The sequence below is a fragment of the Patiria miniata genome, unplaced genomic scaffold, assembly GCF_015706575.1.
Source record: "Patiria miniata isolate m_02_andy unplaced genomic scaffold, ASM1570657v1 HiC_scaffold_9, whole genome shotgun sequence".
Classification (NCBI taxonomy): domain Eukaryota; kingdom Metazoa; phylum Echinodermata; class Asteroidea; order Valvatida; family Asterinidae; genus Patiria; species Patiria miniata.
In genome coordinates this window covers 16,829,841-16,852,931 of record NW_024037076.1, presented here as the reverse complement: position 1 = coordinate 16,852,931, position 23,091 = coordinate 16,829,841, and the positions used below count along the sequence as shown (strand labels likewise).

Sequence of the window (23,091 nt, the reverse complement as noted above, 5' to 3'; positions counted from 1 at the left end):
GTTGGAGCTGTTTTGGCAGCCATTTTCATCATGGCCGTCGCTGCAGCTATTGCTGTCATCCTATGGAGACGTCACCATCAACAAAAACGGAAAGGACAAACGGAAACAGGCGGGCAAGATTACGTGTAAGTGGAGAAAGGCCTACAATGAGGCAAATTACAGATAAACATTTTGATGCGATTTTATGTCATTCTGTTGGACATGATCTAATAATGTGCTTAAAAGTTTCCAGACTTTTCTTCGAGGGGTGGCCTTACTAAGCCTAATTGATTCAATTAAGGAGTGATGTACTTTAGTCGAAATCTCATCCTCACACTGAGCCTTTTGATTAACAGTATAACAGTCAACATTTCAATATATGAAACATTCTTCCACTTGCAGAAACTACATATCACAAGGCAGACAATATAATGACATCTCACCACTGCCTGCTACTGATCAGGCTATTACTACATCCGATCGACATCTTCCAAATGGTAAGCAACAATGAGGGGATCGATAACAAATACTCAAAAGCTTTGCAAAGGATCAAAGAAAAATCGAGGAAATGTTGTGGCTCTAAATATTATGCCATAGGCCCTAAAGTTTGTTTATTTTACATAATTGTCTTTAAAAGAATGAAAAATTGTTGGTTCGTCTGTGCTTGTTTACATTGATTTAAGATTATCAATTAATGAATCACTGTGACCATTCGTTTGAAAGATCTCGGTAAAATTCCAAAAAAATACGGTGTTTGTATTTCAGATATTCCTCTGGACGAAATTGCCGCAGCGGTGGTACACGAAAGTATTGCCAATGAAGTCATCGTTGAGCCAGAGGCATCAAATGACATGACGTACAGCAACGTAGGACGTGATCTCTCTTTCTCGCGAGATCTCGTGGTGATCGACAAAGAGCTGGGACGAGGGGCTTTCGGCAGGGTGCTCTTGGGAAGGGCATTTGGGATCGAGGAGGCCGGGAAAGAAACAAGAGTTGTTGTCAAGACTCTGACAGGTTTGTTGATCAACTTCGAACAAGATCAACTATATAGGGACAATTTTGTAGGAGCACAACGCAAACTGTCATTTGCGGTGAGAAGATGTGGTAGATAACTGAGCAACCTTTTATGCCAAAATGTGCAAATTTCTTCCCTGTTGAGGGCCAATATGTTGCCTGTTTTGTCATTATTGTTACAAGCTTCCCACGATGTGTTGATTGGTAGTAGATAGATCATCGCCTACGAATACGGTATTTCTCCATTAGATATAGATTTACCTGTGAGGATCCAGCCCATTGTAAATAGGTCATGGTTTGGTTCCAGAAAAGTTAGGCCCTGAGATTCTAGGACTTCGTTCCAATATGTCTCCATATCAATTATGGAGCCAGGGGATAACAAGGCGTAGGTCTGGAAAATCCCCAAATCTGGGCCGCGTTTTGGCGGCCCTTGAACTGGAGAATGTTTCTGACGTCACAGCCATGACGTGAAATTTGCTTCCAGTGCACCGCGAACACGCCTAATTAGAAAATTGTTCGTGACGTCACTTTGTAAATAAACATGACCTGTAGCAGACCATCATGACCACCATGGGAAGTTTTGGTCAATTTTACACGATTAACAAACAAAAGTTGGGCAGTTTATACTTTTACAGGATTTCCCGTATACGCAGAGTAATTGTAATGTATTAACTTTAAAACCACCGACTGTACATACCCACAATTTAAATACCTTTTGTGGTAACAAAGTAACAAAAATCTGTTTCATCACTCGATAGAGGGCGCTGACAGACAAGCGAGGCTGGAGCTTTTGGCAGAGTTGGAGCTGATGAAAACTGTCGGGTCTCATCCAAACGTGGTCAAGCTACTGGGATATTGCGCAGAAAATGGTACGCAGAAGTCGGAACGCTCGTTGATTGCATCTTATTTTTAGCAAGTGGCCAAAATTTCTTTCATCATGTGCATCCGATGTTATAGAGGTATAGGTCGAATTAGTTACGAGAATAAATAAAAATGTCATGACATGAAGATTGCAGAGCTTATCTGAAGGATGCTCTCTAACTTCCATAGATTAAAGTGCACTCTTATTAAAGTGAAACTTCACTCCTATTCTAATGAAAATTACTCCACACAACTGACACCTGGTACAACACGATTTAGCTTTCAATTCATTCAATCCAGCAGATCTAGTTTTCACTTGAGCTTCCAATTGAATTAAGATTAAAGCGATGTCTCACTCTAAAATTTCTGCTCCTTAGTTGCACTTTCCAAATAAGAGTTTACGATTAAATGTACCATAAGCTGCACAGGACTCGAGTCGTTTTGTGCTTTATTCTAGATCCCGTGTACGTGATAGTTGAATACCTTGCTAAGGGTGACCTGAAGAATGTTCTGATGGAGTATCGAGGCAAGGACCCAGGGACAGGTTACTCCAACCTACCTGGCTTGAGCAAATCACTGTCTCGGACATTGGTCAAGTTTGCCAGGGATGTGGCAAATGGAATGGCGTTCATATCTTCACAAAAGGTAAAACAACGATAACCTCTGCCGCACCACAGGTGGAGTACCTTTAGTGTAAAGGGGAAAGCCAAGTGGAGCTGGTCCTAAACCAGTCAGACAGAGAAGAAATAAACCTGGAAGTCACAATAACAGTCAGTCATGCAGTGAGATAGGTGAATGAGAACACAAGGGCGACGAGGCTGATCCTCTGAGACCAGACAAAAATCATACCTTCCGCATTTGCTGCTTAGTTTTTTGTCCAACAACCTCCTATTTTGCATAATAAGGAGAGTGATTTATATTTTCATTTGCGCGATTTTTTTTATGCTCAGTGTGTGCATCGCGACCTTGCCGCTCGTAACGTATTGGTGGGAGATGACATGGTGTGTAAAGTGTCTGACTTTGGACTGGCCCGTGACGTCATGAACACCCGCATCTATCAACGAGAATCACAGGTAGCAGACGGATATCACAGTTCTCTTCAATGACCATTGTAGCTATAATATGGCTATAAAGAAAGTCATATGCCATTAAGATCATTACTATCCATATGGAGGGAATATAAAAGTAAGCATGTACACTAGCTAGGCGTATGAGATGTTCTACAGTTAGGATTACCACAGGAAATTACATTGTACTGAACAAAATAACTGATTTAAAAGAAACGTTTGATGTCTACACACAGGGTCCGCTTCCCGTGCGCTGGATGGCGTTGGAATCCATTCTTGATGACGTGTACATAACAGAGAGCGACGTATGGTCTTTCGGGATTCTGCTATGGGAGATTGTGAAACTTGGTGAATGACAAGATTGATACGTAAACTTTAGTGTGTGCAGGAAGACTTGTTTATAGAAACCTTGCCACAAAAGCGTATTTTGTAAACATTTGTGAGTGTCTAGTCAACTGTATAATGTACCCCTATTTTTGACAGGTGCACGGCCGTATTTGTTGATGAATACTGAGGCAATCGTCAGCCAATTACAACAGGGCTATCGTATGCCGAAGCCTCAACATTGCACGAAACAGCTGTAAGTATACTGTCAGCTTATGTCAGCTTAATGTTATGCATGTCTAATGTTACTACCCTTTGAAGACCAAGGCCGAATCCAGAACACATTTTGTTTTTGGATTGGGGGCCTAATTTTCTGTTTGATCCTCGAAAAGTGTGTCTAAAAACGTTCCGCCTTTGATTGAATATGAAAAGCAGGGAATTTTAAGGGGGAGGGGGGCACTAATAAGACTCTTCATGGCATTGACGCATGGAGGTGTACGCAGTGGCTGCCTTTTTTGCGACGTCACTTAAAAAATGGATTCGGTTTTTGGGGGCATATGGCCCCCATTGCTCCCTCCCCTGGATCCGCCCTTGTTGAAGACATACATAAGGAGTTTGAAAATGAGGCTGTCTTCTTTGTTAATCGATAGCATTGTTTGTGTCAGGTATGACATGATGCGCGGCTGTTGGCAGGAGAGTCCCAAGGATCGACCCAACTTTCAGAGTCTGCATCAGCAATTGGACGACATGTTATCTGAAGATAAGGTTGGTGATATAGTGGGTGACATCTTAATCATCTGTAGAACGTTCAGATTTTAACCATCTGATAACGATAAAGAAAGTTTGGGGTTACACCATCTCAATGATATCTCTTTTTTGTTGTTGTGTGGTCCGGAAAAGAACCAGTTATTCGAACACATCTGTATGACAAACATCATACAGCACTTTAAACAACACATTAATTTACATGTTATACACACAGTGTTGATGCCAGGAATTATAACCAGATAATCCAACTCATAGTGAATGTTGCATTTACTTCTATAACTAACAGGATTACATCACCATTCCCAAGCTGGATGAAAGCATCTACGAAGTGACAATGATCGAAGACGCGAACGAGAAACTGTAAAAGTTGGCGTCAAATCTCTCGGCGAAAACAACCATGGAATTCTTTGATCAGTTAGCCTACAAGAAAAGATGAAATTGTACAGGAATAATGACATTACTTGTACATCAAATTTGTCAAAACAAATAGAAAATTAGAATTAGAAAATGTAATATATTACTGTTATCACGGTTATGCGAGGTGCTGTGGCTCATGAACCAATTACGATCAATGACCACAAATTTATAAATAGTCGATTTTATGTCGACCGCAATTTTATGTCGACCGCACCATTCTACGTTTATTTTACCAGTCCTTGATACAAAGTGTTCTGACTTTTAACCTCATGTGCACATTCGGTTCCTTGACACAGCAGAACAGGAAGAAACTCTACCAGGTAAGGAAAAGTGCTAAGCCTGTCATAGGTTAGCCTTGGCCTCCTTAATTGGATACACGTTTTGAAACACAAGCGATTTCTAAATTAAGCACAATAATGAAATCCATTGTCCCAAAGTCAATTCATCTCTTCAATTACTTAAGCGATAAAATGGCTAATGATTTTAACTTAATATGAGTATTTTAATGGCATGTACAACTGTTTTTTTTTATAATACGTGTATAATAAAATACATTTTAGGTAGTAAATTGTAAATATTAATTAGAAAAAATCGTCTTATCGTATTTTCCTTCTTTATTACTTAGATGGATTTTGATCCATGTAATATGTTTTTGATGTTATATTGTCGCCAATGGAATATGATGATCCGTATATTTCAAAGATGCGGACAATAAAGAATCTTTATCAGTATCATGATGTGAATGTGATACAATTATTATTCAAGTTACATTTTCAAATAGTTAGTGTTGCTTTACGACAAAGTAAATGAATCCAAGGTGTAAGCGATGACAATACTACAATTTCCTGTTTAGCTATATAATGTTAACATGGATGTTCACGTATATGCTGAAGTTTAATACGGTAGATGTTTTACAGCATTGTGTTGGGGTAGAGTATACTATTTGCGTGCAGTGAGAAAATAGGGTACAGCGAACTGATGGAGGACAATCAAGTTGGTGACCGGATCATACGATATAATTACGATTCATATGTAAGTCATCGTTACGTTAAAGAGCCAGTAATTCTTGTCGCTTAAAGAAAATGGGTTTGCCTGCCCCTGTGTTTCTGGCAGAGGCTGCAATAATGCGCCGCTGCACCTTGTACATGTAAACCCGTTACAAAGGTGCTAAATAGTGGGTATCACTTTATTTTCTCATACATTTTCATTTACCTGTCTTTAAAAATAGACGTGATACCAACGCCTTGAGTACCTTATTGTTGGTTGATGCGTGCACTTTAGGACTTCGGTATTATTATTATAATTATTATCATTATAATGATTATTCCTACAAATGTACCATTACGGAGACACGTTATCGTAATTTCTTCGACAATAGGGAGATACTGGTCATTAGGGAGACACTGGTCATTAGGGAGACATTTTCATGTCTCCCTAATTCCACAGCCCCCTTTAGAGGCAACATTTTACGGTCGCAATCAGGTTATATTTGTTGCTCGTGGTCTAATTAGTAAAAAATACCGAAATTCGTGGGAAAAAGAAAAGGAAATATTGGGTTAGGGCACATTTAAGTTTGAAAAATTGTGTGCACAAGTCTATGGGAATGTCTCCCAAATGACCCATTCTCGGTAAATTATTATTATTATTATTATTTGTAGTTAATATGGCTTTATCAGCCAGCGAACTTCAATTCCGACAAGGTCTGGGGACTACTTGAGTGGTTACACAACTGTAACTTTGACCGACAGGGCACTTCGTCTAATTTACATTTCTGGCTTTTAATAGCTAAAGTAAACAAGGCTAGGTATTTAATTAGTCAGAAACCAATAGCAGAAAGTTAAACTACGCGATACTGCATGGATAAAAATTGATTAAAATGAGTTCAATCATGCCTTTGTATCAAATGCTGATGATAGTACACAGATGCGCACTGAATATACCATTATATGACGTTGAACCTAAGTTGATTTTTGTATTATGATAATAAGTATGAGATACCTTATACTATACAGCTTTAACAGGTGTATATGTATTATTAATGTTTTGTTATTACTTTCAAACTGGTTCCCTAAAGATTTTTGGTGATGATGTGAGATTTTGAGGGCGGTCGAAATCTGAATGTTGGTCTGAATCTTGTTTAGAGTAATCCCCCCACACAAACATTAATTTGACAAATGTCTTGAAAAATCACTCTTTGAAACATAAAACCGGATGGCGTTGGAAAGATTTTTTTAACGTTGTTGATGTGCTGTGTTCTGATTATTTTCACGCCATTGAACTCTTGTATAAGTCACGAAACCACCAGGAAATCTATTCATATAGAACATGCCTAGTACATAAGATATAGTATGTGTCTGTCTTTCTTTGTTACGTTTGCGTGTGTTTTATAATCAGTGGTTTTATGAACAATCAGCTCACCAAAATAAAGACATTTCACATAAACGATTTCCTTGCTGCCTTGGTTGAACGCTCCGGTCTACCCCGGAAACATGCCAACCTCCAAAACTCCAAACCGACCTCTTCAATGGCAACATTGACCATGTGATGTTTATACATTTGCCTGGTGATTCTAAACGACTACAGCCTCACAGACCTGGTGATTGCTGATACATTAGAGCCGTGCAGGTTGGCGCTGACAGGCCTTGCTGTGGGATTTACTGCACGAAAACGAAACTAGTGGCATCGTGTACCTACCTCTAACCTTTTCTCCATACGTTTCAAGTCTAGAAACTTGCCGATTTGCCAGCTTGTTGGCCTATTCATCAGCTTTCAAACAATATATATTTGTCAAGAATCGTCTATGAGAAGGTACCTTCAGACTGCGATAAAAGAGAGCCGTGCGGGTTGGCGCTGACAGGCCTTGCTATGGGATTAACTGCACATAAACGAAACTAGTGGCATCATGTACTACATCTGACGTTTTCTCCAAAAGTGTCAGGTCGAGAACATTGCCGATTTGCCAGCTAATTGGTCCTTTTATTAGTTTTTCAACAATATACAGTTTGTCCAAAACCATCTCTGTTAAGGTGCCTTTAGATTGCGGTACATGAGAGCCGTGTGGATTGGCGCTGACAGGCATTGGTATGGGATTTACTGCACGAAAACGAAACTAGTGGCATCGTGTACCTACATCTGACGTTTTCTTCAAGAGTTTCGGGTCTTGAACCTTGCCGATTTGCAGGCTTGTTGGCCCGTTCATTAGCTTTCCAACAACGTATAGTTTGTCCAAAACCATCTATGTAAAGGTACCTTTAGACTGCGATACATGAGAGCCGTGCGGGTTTGCGCTGACAGGCCTTGCTATGGGATTTACTGCACGAAAACGAAACTAGTGGCATCGTGTACCTTCATCTGAGGTTTTCTCCAAAAGTTTTGGGTCTTAAACCTTGCCGATTCGCAGGCTTGTTGGCCCATGCATTAGCTTCCCAACCATGTATAGTTTTTCCAAAACCATCTATGTTAAGGTACCTTTAGACTGCGATACATGAGAGCCGTGCGGGTTGGCGCTGACAGGCCTTACTTTGGGATTTACTGCACGAAAACGAAACTAGTGGCATCGTGTACCTACATCTGAGGTTTTCTCCAAAAGTTTTGGGTCTTGAACCTGTCTGAGCTGTAAGGCCGATGTCCACCCGTCCCATTTAATTAATGATCCAGTTACATGATAATTTGTTAGCATAAGCTGATAGGCGAGAAACGGAGTTACGTAACTCATTGGCTTATGTGGCACACGATGGAAGTTGTGTGACATTTGGGCCGAAGATAGATATTTTTTTAACTGACAATATTAATATTCAGTGCAAGTTTAGTGAAGTAGACTTATTCTCAAGTTGCACTCTTTTTTGTAGTACAACATGTCGAATATCCGATCGACTGTTGTAAATTCGAGCCGGGAACGGCACTGAGAGGGATTATAAGGCCATGATATAATACGGCCGATACTGACTACAACCACAAAAAAGTTAATATGTCTGAAAAACTACATCATTATGATTGCTTACATCATTAGCAAGGGGCTCTGTGCCTATCGGCAAAATGGGTGCGTTTTGGGCGAGCACTGTGTTCGGGTACAAACCCCAGTCCGTTTGCTATTTTTGCATTATTTTCCCGTCCAAAAATATACTAGCTGAACCCGTTATCGGCCGCGGCTGCCTCATCAGACCTCGGCGGTGTGCGGGGCGCAACGAACGGCACGTACGTGCACTCTGATCAGCGGACCGCGCCTGTCAGCACGGGCCGGGCACTCTCATCTCTGGGCCCTCGGCCTCAGAACGTGGCCCTTCCGCCGGACCCGATTGGACTGTGGATTTGAAGGAATTTCAAAAGGGCTTTCCAGTGCGTCGATTTTTTTGGGGGCAGGATTCTATTTCATTCCCCTTTCGTAAGATGATTTAACAAAAAAATGTTTTGCCTGGATTTTAACCTCAATATGAAATTAGTTGGACTGAGACTGTTTCGATACCGAATTATTCGGGGCGCTAATAAATTAAACTTTAGATGTGCCTTAACCCATCTATCGAATCTGGACATTTCTGAAATTAGCGATGGAACAAAATCGTCTGACTGAATTACTGGTTTTCGTTTCACCCAATGGCAGTGAATGTTGAAAAAAGCCGAATCTCCGTCTCATCATAAAATTAATCAGGCTGGGTTTACCAATGCACCGATTTTCTCAAGGCACTTATACATTCTTTTTCCTTCCCCTTTCGTAAAATGATTTAAAAACAAATGAAAATTGCTGTCATTAACGACGGACCAAATTCATTCCAAAGCCGGAAATCTGTTCTATCCGCGATGAAAAATGGGTGTTCAAGTGCCTGGATGTAAGCCTCGATGTGAAATGAGTTGGGCTGAGACTGTTTTGATACCGAATTATTCGCAATTCGGGGCGCTTATAATTGAAGTTTGGATGTCTTTTTTCTATGCTTTACCCATCTATCGATTTTGTGAAATTTTGCAGACATAGGCCTTATGGGAATTTTCTTTTCTTTGTCGGCCGTATAATGGTCTCAATCCCTCTCGGCGCAACCGTAATCCTCCCGGCTCGAATTTACAACACTCGGATATTTGACATTTTGACATTTTACCCTTTTTACTAAAAATGACTGAGAGTATCTTGAGAAGAAGTCTAAATATGTATATTATCACTCCTTGCACTAAATATTAATCCGTAAAGTTTTAAAAAGAAAACGTTTTTTTTGCCAAAAAATATATCCTCAGTCTCTCACCATAGAGCAAGGAAGCCCTCGCGTGCCACTTTTAAAGCCAACGAATTCTGTAACTCTTCAATGCTAAGCCGTGTCAAGCGAAAAACATGGCAAAACTGTACTACTGGAATTGCTGAATAGCGCCCTCAATAGACAATTAAAGTCTAGTTGGGCTCAGCCCACCTGCCTTGATCGATCCCTGTCACCAGTCCCGTGTAGTGCTAGTGGAGTAGGTATTGGGGTGACCCCTGCATTAAAATTCCCATAGACACTGGGGTTTACTTAAAATGCCTATACTTTTAAAAAGTACTCAGATCTCGCACAGGTATATAAAGCTGCACAGAAAAATGATGATCAACATGTCATCTTTCATTTTCTTTTCATTTTTTGTTGGGTTGACCATTGACTTTTTGAGGAATTACCACCCAAAGAAGACAACCCCTATTTTTCCCAAAGCGGAAAAGTAGCCATCTTGAAAAAACGATCCCTCCACAACATAAAATAGTACCACTTTCGAACCCAATAATGCATCCAAAGTGCTCAGAATTGGAACCCCCAAGTCCGTGTCAGAAGTTCATTGCCACAATCTCCCATTCATGGCTCTCAGAACTCTCTAATGTAGAATATTTTGACGGTACCGGTATAATATGAGGTCGGCTGATGGGTTTAGGACTATTTACCGGTATGCGCCCATAGGGGGTGTTGGGGAAGGCACGCCCTCTCCAAAAACATGTTTGATGAATATTCTCTGGGACCATTAAACCAGAAAAGCACTGGTACGCTAGTTTTCAACAACAACAACAACAACCGAATGCTAAATTTGGGCAAACTTCGGGATGACCTGGGCTTTAGTGGTCAGAATTTAGAACGATGCTGTATAGGTACATTGTTTACTAGGCATATGTCTACGCTGTCCTTCACAATATATTATTAAATGTCAAAGGATAACACATTTGCTACTTTAGGTTTCAAATGCTTGTGTATTCGTCCCAATGTGACAAGTTATACTAAGCACAAGCGGCTCACAAACATTTTTTTTTATCAAAAATACTTGTGAAAACCTCTTCACCAAATAGGTTACTTTCTGCCTCCAATTAAATCATACAATAATTCGTGCCCATGATTGCAGCGATCGCAAAGCCTCAAATGTCAAATCGGTGTTTTGAAGTTGCTGTCCTCGTGATTAAAACAATTTCTATTTTTTTTCCTAAGTACCTTCACTTTATTTAGTTTATAAAACAAAAACTATTTTTCCCCTATCTGTTGGGCGTCTACATCCCTTCGTAAATAGTATTTTTTTTTATCCAACTTGCACGTGCCCGGATCCTCAAAAAAACAAACAAACCAAAAACCGGACCCTTTGAATTGCGCCCTCAATATTATGTATATATGCGGTTTCTTAATGAATTAAAAAAATGTGTGCCTTTATATGTGTCTGTTACATTTTCGAGCCCCCCCCCCCCAGTCTGAGAATAAAATTATTTATTAACAATCCATCAGCTGACATGTTCGGGCGCCTCTACCTGGGTCTGGGGGGCAGGGTCTCCCACATCCCATTTTAAGGCATGTATTTGCATTTGTATGAATAAAAATGAACCAAGAGTAGGCTTATTTACTTTTACTTGTCAGCTTTTACGGGCTATGAACGCGGGGTTTTGGACACCGGTGTTTACTTTTTACATTTTTTTCTTATTCCCTCTTCCTTTCCCCTTCGTTCTCCATTCTTAATTTTCTATTTTGCCGAAAGCACCATGATTTAGCCGACAAAACTGACAAGGGGGGGGGGGGGGGTGTTGACACCCCCCTCCCACCCCAAGCGACGCCCGTGCAGTGAGGAACACTGAAACCTGATGTTATAGTTGGGTCATAGAATATAGTGGCTCATTTAATCGTAATGAATTCATATTAATCTACAACTACAAGTTCACGTAACGGAGACATAGTAAAGGGCAAGACTGCTTTATCTCAAAATAGGTCCATGGAATGTAATGTGTTAATTGCAATTTGAAATTTTTTCATCTAATTTTGCCCAATTAAAAAAAAAAGCAAGGTTAATCCATTACATCTGGATTTTTTCAGAAACATCTGATTTTGCCCAATTTTAGTAAAATATGCTCCCAATTTTGCTAAAAAAACAAGATTAACCCCTTACAATTTTAGATTTTTCATAAAAATCTGATTTTGCCACATTTTGCTAAATTTAAATATTCAAGGTACACCCCTTACAATTTTAAATTTTTCATAAACATTTTTTTCCCCCAATTTTGCTAAAAATACAATGTTAAGCCCTAACAATCTGCAATTTTCCAGAAACACCTGATTTCGCCCTATTTTGCTAAAAAATTAATGGTTAATACCTTACAATTTGAAATTTTTCATAAACATTAAAATTTTTCTCAACTTTGCTTAAAAAAATGCAAGCTTAACTCCTTACAATTTGAATTTTTCTAAAAACATTTGATTTTTTTTCCATTTTCGCTTAAAAAAAGCAAGGTTAATCCCTTACATCTGAAATTTTTCAGAAACATCTTATTTTGCCCAATTTTACTAAAAAGCAAGGTTACTGCCTTACAATCAGAAATTTTTTTCATAAACATCTCAATTTGCCCAATTTTACCAAAAAGCAAGGTTACTGCCTTTACATCTGAAATTTTTCAGAAACATCTGATTTGCCAAATTTCGCTAAAATATGCAATGTTAACCCCTTACAATATGAAATATTTCATAAACATCTAACCCCATACAATCTGCAATTTTCCAGAAACATCTGATTTTTCCCGATTTTGCTAAAAATGCAAGGTTAACGCCTTACAATTTGAATTTTTTCATAAACATCTAATTTTGCCCAATTTTTCAAAAAGAGCAAGGTTAATCCGTTAGATCTGGAAATTTTCAGAAACATCTGATTTTGCCCAATTTTAGTAAAAAATTGACAAATTTTGCTAAATATACAAGGTTCACCCCTTACAATCTGCAATTTTCCAGAAACATCTGATTGTGCCCTATTTTGCTTAAAAAGAAAATGCAAGGTTAGCCCCTTACAATTTGATTTTTTTCATAAACATCTAATTTTGCCCAATTTTGCTAAAAATGCAAGGTTAACCCCTTTCAATCTGCAATTTTTTTCATAAACACCTGATTTTGCCCTAATTTTGTCAAAGGTTAACCCCTTACAATTTGAAATTTTTCATAAAAATCTGATTTAGCCCAATTTTGCTAAAAATGCAAGGTTAACCCATTACAATCTGAATTTTTTCATAAACACCTGATTTTGCCCTATTTTGCTAAAAAATGCAAGGTTAACCCCCTAACAATTCGAAAAGCAAGGTTAACCCCTTACATCTGAAATTTTTCTGACACATCTCATTTTGCCCAATTTTGCTATAAAAAATGCCAAGTTAGCCCCATTCAATTCTGCAATTTTCCAGAAACATCTGATTTTCCCCAATTTCGCTTAAAAAAATGTAGGGTTAACCCCTTACAATTTGAATTTTTCATAAACATCCAACTTTGCCAAATTTCACAAAAAAAATAAACATTTCATAAACATTTCTTTTTGCCCAATTTGCTAAAATGTGAGGTTAAACCCTTACAATCTGCAATTTTTGAGAAACATCTGATTTGGCCCTAGTTTGGCAAGGTTAATCCATTACAATTTTTGATTTTTAATTTAAATTTGATTTGGTCCAATTTTGCTAAAAATGCAAGGTTAACCCCTTACAATCTGCAATTTTCCAGAAACCTGTGATTTGGCCCTATTTTGCTTAAAAAGAAAATGCAAGGTTAGCCCCTTACAATTTGATTTTTTTCATAAACATCTGATTTAGCCCAATTTTGCTAAAAATGCAAGGTTAACCCATTACAATCTGAATTTTTTCATAAACACCTGATTTTGCCCTATTTTGCTAAAAAATGCAAGGTTAACCCCTAACAATTCGAAAAGCAAGGTTAACCCCTTACATCTGAAATTTTTCAGACACATCTCATTTTGCCCAATTTTGCTATAAAAAATGCCAAGTTAGCCCCATTCAATTCTGCAATTTTCCAGAAACATCTGATTTTCCCCAATTTCGCTTAAAAAAATGTAGGGTTAACCCCTTACAATTTGAATTTTTCATAAACATCCAACTTTGCCAAATTTCACAAAAAAAATAAACATTTCATAAACATTTCTTTTTGCCCAATTTGCTAAAATGTGAGGTTAAGCCCTTACAATCTGCAATTTTTGAGAAACATCTGATTTGGCCCTAGTTTGGCAAGGTTAATCCATTACAATTTTTGATTTTTAATTTAAATTTGATTTGGTCCAATTTTGCTAAAAATGCAAGGTTAACCCCTTACAATCTGAACTTTTCCAGAAACCTGTGATTTGGCCCTATTTTGCTCAAAAAAATGCAAAGTTAACCCCTTACAATCTGAAATTTTCCATAAACACCTGATTTTGCCCTATTTTGCTAAAAAATGCAAGGTTAACCCCTGACAATTTGAAATTTTCATAAACATTTATATTTTTCCAATTGTACTAAAAAAGCAAGGTTAACCCCTTACAATTTGAAATTTTTCAAACACATCTTATTTTGCCAAATTTCACTAAAAAAGCAAGGTTAACCCCTTACAATCTGAAATTTTCCAGAAAGATCTGATTTTGCCCAATTTCGCTAAAATATGCAAGGTTCACCCCTTACAATTTGAAATGTTTCATAAACATCTAACCCCATACAATCTGCGATTTTCCAGAAACATCTGATTGTGCCCTATTTTGCTAAAAAGGAAAAAGCAAGGTTAACCCCTTACAATGTGAATTTTTTCATCAACATCTAATTTTTCCCAATCTTATTCAAAAAGAAAGTTAACCCCTTACAGTCTGCAATTTTCCAGAAACATCAGATTTTTTCCCCAATTTCGCTTAAAAAATGTAAGGTTAACCCCTTATAATTTGAAATTTTTCATAAACATCTAACTTTGCCAAATTTCCCTAAAAAAGCACGGATATTATATCCCTTACATCGGAATTTTTTCAGAAACATCTGATTTTGCCCAATTTTGCTAATATATGCAAGGTTCACACCTTACAATTTGAGATTTTTCATACAAATCTGATTTTTCCCAATTTCGCTAAAAATGCAAGGTGAACCCCTTACAATCTGAAATTTTCCATAAACACCTGATTTTGCCCTATTTTGCTAAAAAATGCAAGGTTAACCCCTGACAATTTGAAATTTTCATAAACATTTATATTTTTCCAATTGTACTAAAAAAGCAAGGTTAACCCCTTACAATTTGAAATTTTTCAAACACATCTTATTTTGCCAAATTTCACTAAAAAAGCAAGGTTAACCCCTTACAATCTGAAATTTTCCAGAAAGATCTGATTTTGCCCAATTTCGCTAAAATATGCAAGGTTCACCCCTTACAATTTGAAATGTTTCATAAACATCTAACCCCATACAATCTGCGATTTTCCAGAAACATCTGATTGTGCCCTATTTTGCTAAAAAGGAAAAAGCAAGGTTAACCCCTTACAATGTGAATTTTTTCATCAACATCTAATTTTTCCCAATCTTATTCAAAAAGAAAGTTAACCCCTTACAGTCTGCAATTTTCCAGAAACATCAGATTTTTTCCCCAATTTCGCTTAAAAAATGTAAGGTTAACCCCTTATAATTTGAAATTTTTCATAAACATCTAACTTTGCCAAATTTCACTAAAAAAGCACGGATATTATATCCCTTACATCTGAAATTTTCCAGAAACATCTGATTTTACCCAATTTTGCTAAAATGCAAGGTTAACCCCTTACAATTTGAAATTTTCCATGAACATCTGATTTTGCCCTATTTTGCTAAAAAAATGCAATCTTAACCCCTTACAATTTGAATTTTTTCATAAACATCTAATTTTTACCAAATTTCACTAAAAAAAGTAAGGTTAATTCCTTACATCGGAATTTTTTCAGAAACATCTGATTTTGCCCAATTTTGCTAATATATGCAAGGTTCACACCTTACAATTTGAGATTTTTCATACAAATCTGATTTTTCCCAATTTCGCTAAAAATGCAAGGTGAACCCCTTACAATCTGAAATTTTCCATAAACACCTGATTTTGCCCTATTTTGCTAAAAAGTGCAAGGTTGACACCTTACAATTTGAAATTGTTCATTCACATCTTATTTTGCCAAATATCACTAAAAAAACAAGGTTAACCCCTTACAATCTGAAATTTTCCACAAAGATCTGATTATGCCCAATTTCACTAAAAATACAAGGTTCACCCCTTAAAATTTGAGATTTTTCATATAAATCTGATATTTCCCAGTTATTCTCAGACTACGCACAAAACCACGCATTGAAACAATGACTTGACTTTTTGGCATAGTTTTTGAGCCGCTATTTTATTTCTCCATGGTCAATATTTAACTTGATTAAATGGCAGTGAATACCTTGATAAACTATACTGGAACAATTAAAATTATCTTTCGATTTACTTAAAGTTATTTGCGTAAACATTTCGGCACGCTTGCCATAAAACGGGGCACGCTTGCCCCTCCTTGCCATGCTTGGCATCACTGGGCCCAAAACCTTGGCACGCTTGCCAACCATTCACTAGCCCCACCAGAACAAGTGGGTGCTAGCCAAAGTGTTTTTTAGTTTTGTCACGTGACTTGAATATATGCAAAACTTACTTAATAAATTGGAAAAGCACCCCGATTTGGTCCACCGCTCGTAGCTACGGTTGGCATGCCCCATCAGTACAAATGGGTGCTTGGCGTACTTTTTTACAAAGAGTAAACACAACCTGTTAAATGTTTAACGTCCAAATTCCAAGTCTTACTTCAGAACTAAATACCCAAGTTGTTTATTTAGTTTGAATTGAGGCACTGCCCGTCGCTCCCAGGACCTTACTGCCATTTTTAAATTCGTAAAATATGGCGGATGAAGGGGAGGAGGTGGGTTTATTTTTGATGTAGCGGTCTCAAAAAGCTACGCCGAACTGGCCTTTCTTGCCCCAAATGCACTTAGCGCGTCAATGCGCGCACGTGAACTTAATACATTTGTACCAACTTAGCAAAAAGCATCCATCCTTATGCCAAGAACATCGCTTTTGGCTTTATGCCATCAGGGGGCGGCAAACTGCAATTAGGCCAATCGATATGTTTACTTTTCCTACACCATAGCAACCATCAGCTGATAAAAGAAAGTGTAGGACTCAACTGTGCGTTTGTGGAGAATAATGTATTTTATCTTTCAGTGATAAAATGAATTATTCTCAGACTACGCACAAAACCACGCATTGAAACAATGACTTGACTTTTTGGCATAGTTTTTGAGCCGCTATTTTATTTCTCCATGGTCAATATTTAACTTGATTAAATGGCAGTGAATACCTTGATAAACTATACTGGAACAATTAAAATTATCTTTCGATTTACTTAAAGTTATTTGCGTAAACATTTCGGCACGCTTGCCATAAAACGGGGCACGCTTGCCCCTCCTTGCCATGCTTGGCATCACTGGGCCCAAAACCTTGGCACGCTTGCCAACCATTCACTAGCCCCACCAGAACAAGTGGGTGCTAGCCAAAGTGTTTTTTAGTTTTGTCACGTGACTTGAATATATGCAAAACTTACTTAATAAATTGGAAAAGCACCCCGATTTGGTCCACCGCTCGTAGCTACGGTTGGCATGCCCCATCAGTACAAATGGGTGCTTGGCGTACTTTTTTACAAAGAGTAAACACAACCTGTTAAGTGTTTAACGTCCAAATTCCAAGTCTTACTTCAGAACTAAATACCCAAGTTGTTTATTTAGTTTGAATTGAGGCACTGCCCGTCGCTCCCAGGACCTTACTGCCAAACGCGCAACGCGCGCCCCACTGGGACGACTGAGGCAGCACACCTAGAGCCCAACCCCGACGAGTGAATTAAACACAAACAGTGGAGTGTGTAGCAACGGAATGAAATTACCTGAAATCGTAGTTGTAATGAGTTGCCATTATTACCACCACAAGATAAAAACAGACCACCCATTGCTTGGAAATGCCTTTGTAGCATGCAAAGTATTAGCATGCAGATAAAACTTTCAGGAAAAAGAACCCTGGCCAGTTATTGTAAATAGTGCAATCTCCAACTGCTTGTTTTGTAGAATGAGCCCAACTTGCGAATATCCTTGGCATACTTGCCACAAACACTTTGAGATGCTTGCTCAAACCCTTACTTGTAAACATGGTTGTATAATAAAATATGCAGCAATACATTTTGAAGAATAATGGATACCATTGTTGCAATGTTTAAGTGCAACCCCTGACCATTGGTTTTAAAGAATCAGTTTTCATTGGAAATGTCCTTGGCACAACTGCCCCAGAAACTTGGGCATGCTTGCCCAAACAATCAATAGAACACATGGATACGTAAGAATAACTGCCACCATGGCAAGCATCGCAGCCTCTGGCATTGGTTTCAAAGCGTCAGTTCAATTGTGAAACATCCTATTGCACGCTTACCCCAAAACTTTGGCATTCTTGCCCAATCAACCCACTGCTTGGTAACATGTACCGTTGTAAAATGCAAATTAAACATAGATAACACATTGAGAAATAATGTACACCCTCACTGCATAATGGCAATAAGATCAAACTGCAACCACTGTACTCAAAGACTGAATGAAAATTTTAAATGTCCTTGGCACGCTTGCCCCATCAACTTGGGCATGCTGGCCCAAACCATTCATTACTTGGAAATTATAAAATGCAAAGTAAACCTACAAAAAATAAATTTAGGAATGATGGACGCCATCACTGCATAACCCTTGCTTGTACATACGGTTGTAAAATATAACATGCAGATATGCATATCAAAGAATAATGGATAACATTATTGCAATAATTAAGAGCAAACTCTTGACCATTGGTTTTAAAGAATCAGTTGAAATGGGAAGTATCCTTTACACACCCGCCCCAGAAACTTGGGCATGCTTGCCCAAAACAATCAATAGAATGCAACTATACTTAAGAATAACTGATACTTTTATGGCAAGAATTGCAAACTCAGACCACTGGACTTCAAGATTGAGTTCAAATTGTAATTCCTTGGTACACTTAATTGCCCCAAAACTTGGGCATGCCTTCCACAACAACCCACTGGTTCGAAACATAAAGTTACAAAATGCAATCAGCCCACGTCTTGGAAATATGTGTAGTTATAAAATGCAAAATAAACATACAGATATGGCGACAAGTTCAAACTGCGACCACTGGACACAAAGATTGAATTCAAATTGTAAATATCCTTGGCACGCTTGCCCCAACAACTTGGGTTTATTTGCCCAAATATAATGTAAACCACCATTGCATAATACAGCAAGTTCAAACTACCATCACTAAACTCAAAGATTGTATTCAAATTGTACATATCCTTGGCATGCTTGCCCCCAAAATCCTGGACATGCTTGCCCAAACAATCCATTGCCTGGAAACAATGTAGAGTGCAAAATATACACGCAGACAATATAATTGAGGAAAGATCAATGCCTTTTCTTTTTCTTTTTCTTTTTAGATATATATTGCAACATGTGTTACTCTGACCATTTGTTTCAAAGAATGAGTTCAATTATAAACATCCATGACACGTTTTGTCACCACTACTTGGGCATGTTTGCCCGAACAAAACCCATGAAACACGGTTGTAAGAATGTTAATTAAGTACGCAGAGATAAATTGAGGAAGATGAACATCACTATTACAACAAATTCATACGCTAGTCTTACCATTCAAAGAATGCGCTAATAACTGCAGAAATCATTAGCATGCTTGCCAGAAAATCATGGGTACGCTTACACAAACAATCCATCACTTGGAAACACGGAGGTAAGATGTAAGGTAAACTTGCAGAAAATGCACGCGATAAAACATTTAGGGTAGCAATCATTATTCAACTTGCTCAGAACATGGCTAAACAGATGCCCTCAAATATGGCATGAAGGGCTAGCATGATGTTATCAAGATTGAAGTAAAACTATATCTCCAAATCAAGGTTGCGCTCCTGATCTAGCTTGCAATTAAGTGCAGAACCATTTAGGTCAATATGTTCATCATACAAATCCCATAAATCGATGTATAAATTCAGAAACTTGCAATCCTAATGCCCCAACAATAAAACTGGCAAATGTTGGCCCACAAAGTGTTTGAAGTCCAAAATAAGCAAATGGGGGCAAATACATAATTAAAATGTTGTATGTATACATGTCAAAAGTATCAGCTTCCAATTGTGATTACCTTTAATTCATCAGGCTCATCTTGAAATCATGACATTTAGCTATCATTGCTCCTAGGAAAGGCGAAAACCCAATAAAAAACCCCTCTTTGTGGGAAAAATTGGGGAAAATTCCTTTCCGGCCCCTGAATCGGCGACCAAGTTTCTTTTTGGACTCTAGGAGCAAAACTGTAAGTATTAATATGAAGAGTTTGAGATACACGTAGATGGGCAGCATCCCTTTTCTTACTTCCATGGCATCAAATATTATATTTAAAGTATTAATACACCTTGAAAAAAGCTATGCACCACCGCAATGCACTACTTTGAATCAATATGCTGGGTACTCTCCTGGTTACCTTTGGAAACCTGTACCATACAAAAGCAGCCATGTCTAATATACGCCCACCTACACCAAAATTCTAAGGGGTGGATTCAAACTTGAAAATGTGTTATGGTGCATATACCTTGGAAATTATACTATGTATACATGTGCCAGAATGTGTCCAACCAAAATTATCAATTCCTTGTTGATATTTACAATGCTTACCAAAATTCAAACCATACATGATGTTAAAGATCTGATCTGGGTCAATCAGCCGCCGTATTTGCTACACTGTAACACGCGTGGTTAAAATATTAGAAACATTCCTAAATCACATCAGTGACACAATACACTTGTGTCTTAAAGACCACCAGGAATATTACTTTTCATGCTTCTTCTGAATGTATCAGGAAACATCTATTGCATCCTATGCTGATTAAATTCAAACAGATGTCTGTAGAAATTAACAGATCATGTTCGCAAAGTAGAAGTATGCGACTCCTTCTGTGTTAAGGCAGTTTCCTGATGAGTGCATTTAATTCGGCAACAGTTGATATTCTGCACGTTACCAAGTTGCTGAGCGATCATCAGTAACCCACCGACCTTGCTATAGGCTTCCGAACTTGGAAGACAACCCGCAGAGTATTCAATGGTAAAAGTTCCTGTCCCCAACCAATTTGCAGCGTCCGCCTTGCCGTGGCATCCTGTAAAAAACAATACTCAAAGCAGCAGCTATCCATTTCATATTTTTCTTTTCTTTTTAAACATGCGTTTATTTATTTAGGCCCTATTTATAATTTATAAATTTATTTGATTATATTGGAATTTTACCATTGCGCCCATGAAGGGAGGAGAATGGTCAGGTTATAGGCCCTAGGCCTATTTATTTTTGTAGAAACAGATGAAGAAAGAATCAGCTATAGGCCTAGGCCTACTCAGATTTAATAAAATTCCAGCACTCGCCCGGAAAATTACTTGCTTGGTTCCAATAGTTTACTATAGAAAAATGGAACAAACTCACTGCAGGCAAATAATTAGGAGGCTCCATCAAAATGTATCTGAGTATGAGTAGCCTTTCTCCCCCATATTCCGAATGACTGAATTTTAACCAGATCTGCCAAAATGTGTCAACACTGATAAGGGACATTGAATTCAAACATCATCTTTTTCGGACATTTATTTCAGTTGTCATTCAACTTCACAACAATTATAGTCGGTCCATCTTAATTGTACCATTCAATTATCTTGGCCCTACTCAAATATCAATCCAGCACGATCGATTCATTCTCGCCTACGGTATGGTTGGCAGTGAGGCCGAGCCTCTTTGAATCACGGGTGCGGAGCCCCAAAAACTTCACACTAAACTACACAGCAACACTGACAAAAATTGGCCCGAAACCAGGGCTATAATTGGAAAATTCTCACCTCGAATTCCATCCATGATAGCATCTTTGCGCATGATGTCCAATACTGTATAAACGCAGGAAAAAATCCCGGGACCTGGACGTCATGAACAGCGTTCAGGCCTGCATATAGACGTGGTTTCACACTGCACTCCCGCGTTTCCGCGGCCAAGCATGCCGTGAACCTCAGCCGGTACCGGGTGGACTGAAATCTAGGCGGGGGATTCGCCGACCGTACTCCGCCGGTCATAACGTTGCGTACTTCAGTATTCGTAGACTAACGACAGAACATGATTCAAGCACACAAGCGTCACTGATGGACTAATCACGATCTCCAAAACCTCACCAAGAGGTTGAACAAATAACTGAAAGTTCTAGTCAGCTGAAGAAACGCACATGAAGTAAATTAAGTACGATCTGTCTGATGATTTAGCAGACTGCAGTCACCAGGTGTAGGGCCCACTCTGCTCAGCGTACGGCATCACGCCCACGGCTGGGCGAAGCATCGAAATGACGAAAAGTTGCAAAAACTCACAAGATCACTGCAGCCAGTTGTATAACAAAAATCATATACCATCCCGGAGACAATTCACCAAACGATGTTCAATTATGAACGAAACACCCATGGAAATATAAGCGAAAAACGAAATATTCCCGGAGAAATTTATTTTTGATGTAGCGGTCTCAAAAAGCTACGCCGAACTGGCCTTTCTTGCCCCAAATGCACTTAGCGCGTCAATGCGCGCACGTGAACTTAATACATTTGTACCAACTTAGCAAAAAGCATCCATCCTTATGCCAAGAACATCGCTTTTGGCTTTATGCCATCAGGGGGCGGCAAACTGCAATTAGGCCAATCGATATGTTTACTTTTCCTACACCATAGCAACCATCAGCTGATAAAAGAAAGTGTAGGACTCAACTGTGCGTTTGTGGAGAATAATGTATTTTATCTTTCAGTGATAAAATGAATTATGCTAAAAATGCCAAGTTAACCCCTTACAATCTGCAATTTTCAAGAAACATCTGATTTTGCCATAATTTGGCAAGGTTAACCCCTTACAATCTGCAATTTTCCAGAAACATCTGATTTTGCCATAATTTGGCAAGGTTAACCCCTTACAATCTTTGATTTTTCCCAATTTCGCTAAAAATGCAAAGTTAACCCCTTACAATCTGAAATTTTCCATAAACACCTGATTTTGCCCTATATTGCTAAAAAATGCAAGGTTAACCACTGACAATTTGAATTTTTCATACACATCTTATTTTTCATAAACATTTCAATTTTCCCAATTTTACTAAAAAAGCAAGGTTAACCCCTTACAATTTGAATTTTTCATACACATCTTATTTTGCCAAATTTCACTAAAAAAGCAAGGTTAAACCCTTACAATCTGAAATTTTCCAGAAAGATCTGATTTTGCCCAATTTCGCTAAAATATGCAAGGTTCACCCCTTACAATTTGAAATGTTT

The 23,091-nt window shown here is 38.3% G+C and overlaps 1 protein-coding gene and 1 long non-coding RNA gene across 2 annotated transcripts; one reads left to right on the top strand and one right to left on the bottom strand.

Moving 5' to 3' along the window:
• Positions 1 to 829: 829 nt before the first annotated feature.
• On the top strand, positions 830 to 4,403 carry LOC119719964 (tyrosine-protein kinase receptor Tie-1-like). Its single transcript, XM_038189448.1, has 8 exons — positions 830 to 993; positions 1,752 to 1,862; positions 2,312 to 2,499; positions 2,805 to 2,927; positions 3,158 to 3,269; positions 3,405 to 3,501; positions 3,911 to 4,010; positions 4,300 to 4,403. The coding sequence occupies exons 1-8, from the start codon at positions 831 to 833 to the stop codon at positions 4,375 to 4,377; spliced, it is 972 nt and encodes a 323-aa protein (XP_038045376.1). The 5' UTR covers position 830; the 3' UTR covers positions 4,378 to 4,403.
• Positions 4,404 to 15,998: 11,595 nt separating this feature from the next.
• LOC119720629 lies at positions 15,999 to 21,940 on the bottom strand. Its single transcript, XR_005270107.1, has 2 exons — positions 17,483 to 21,940; positions 15,999 to 16,537 (listed from the first exon to the last, which is right to left on the bottom strand). It is a non-coding gene; the product is annotated as an uncharacterized LOC119720629 (long non-coding RNA).
• Positions 21,941 to 23,091: the final 1,151 nt, after the last annotated feature.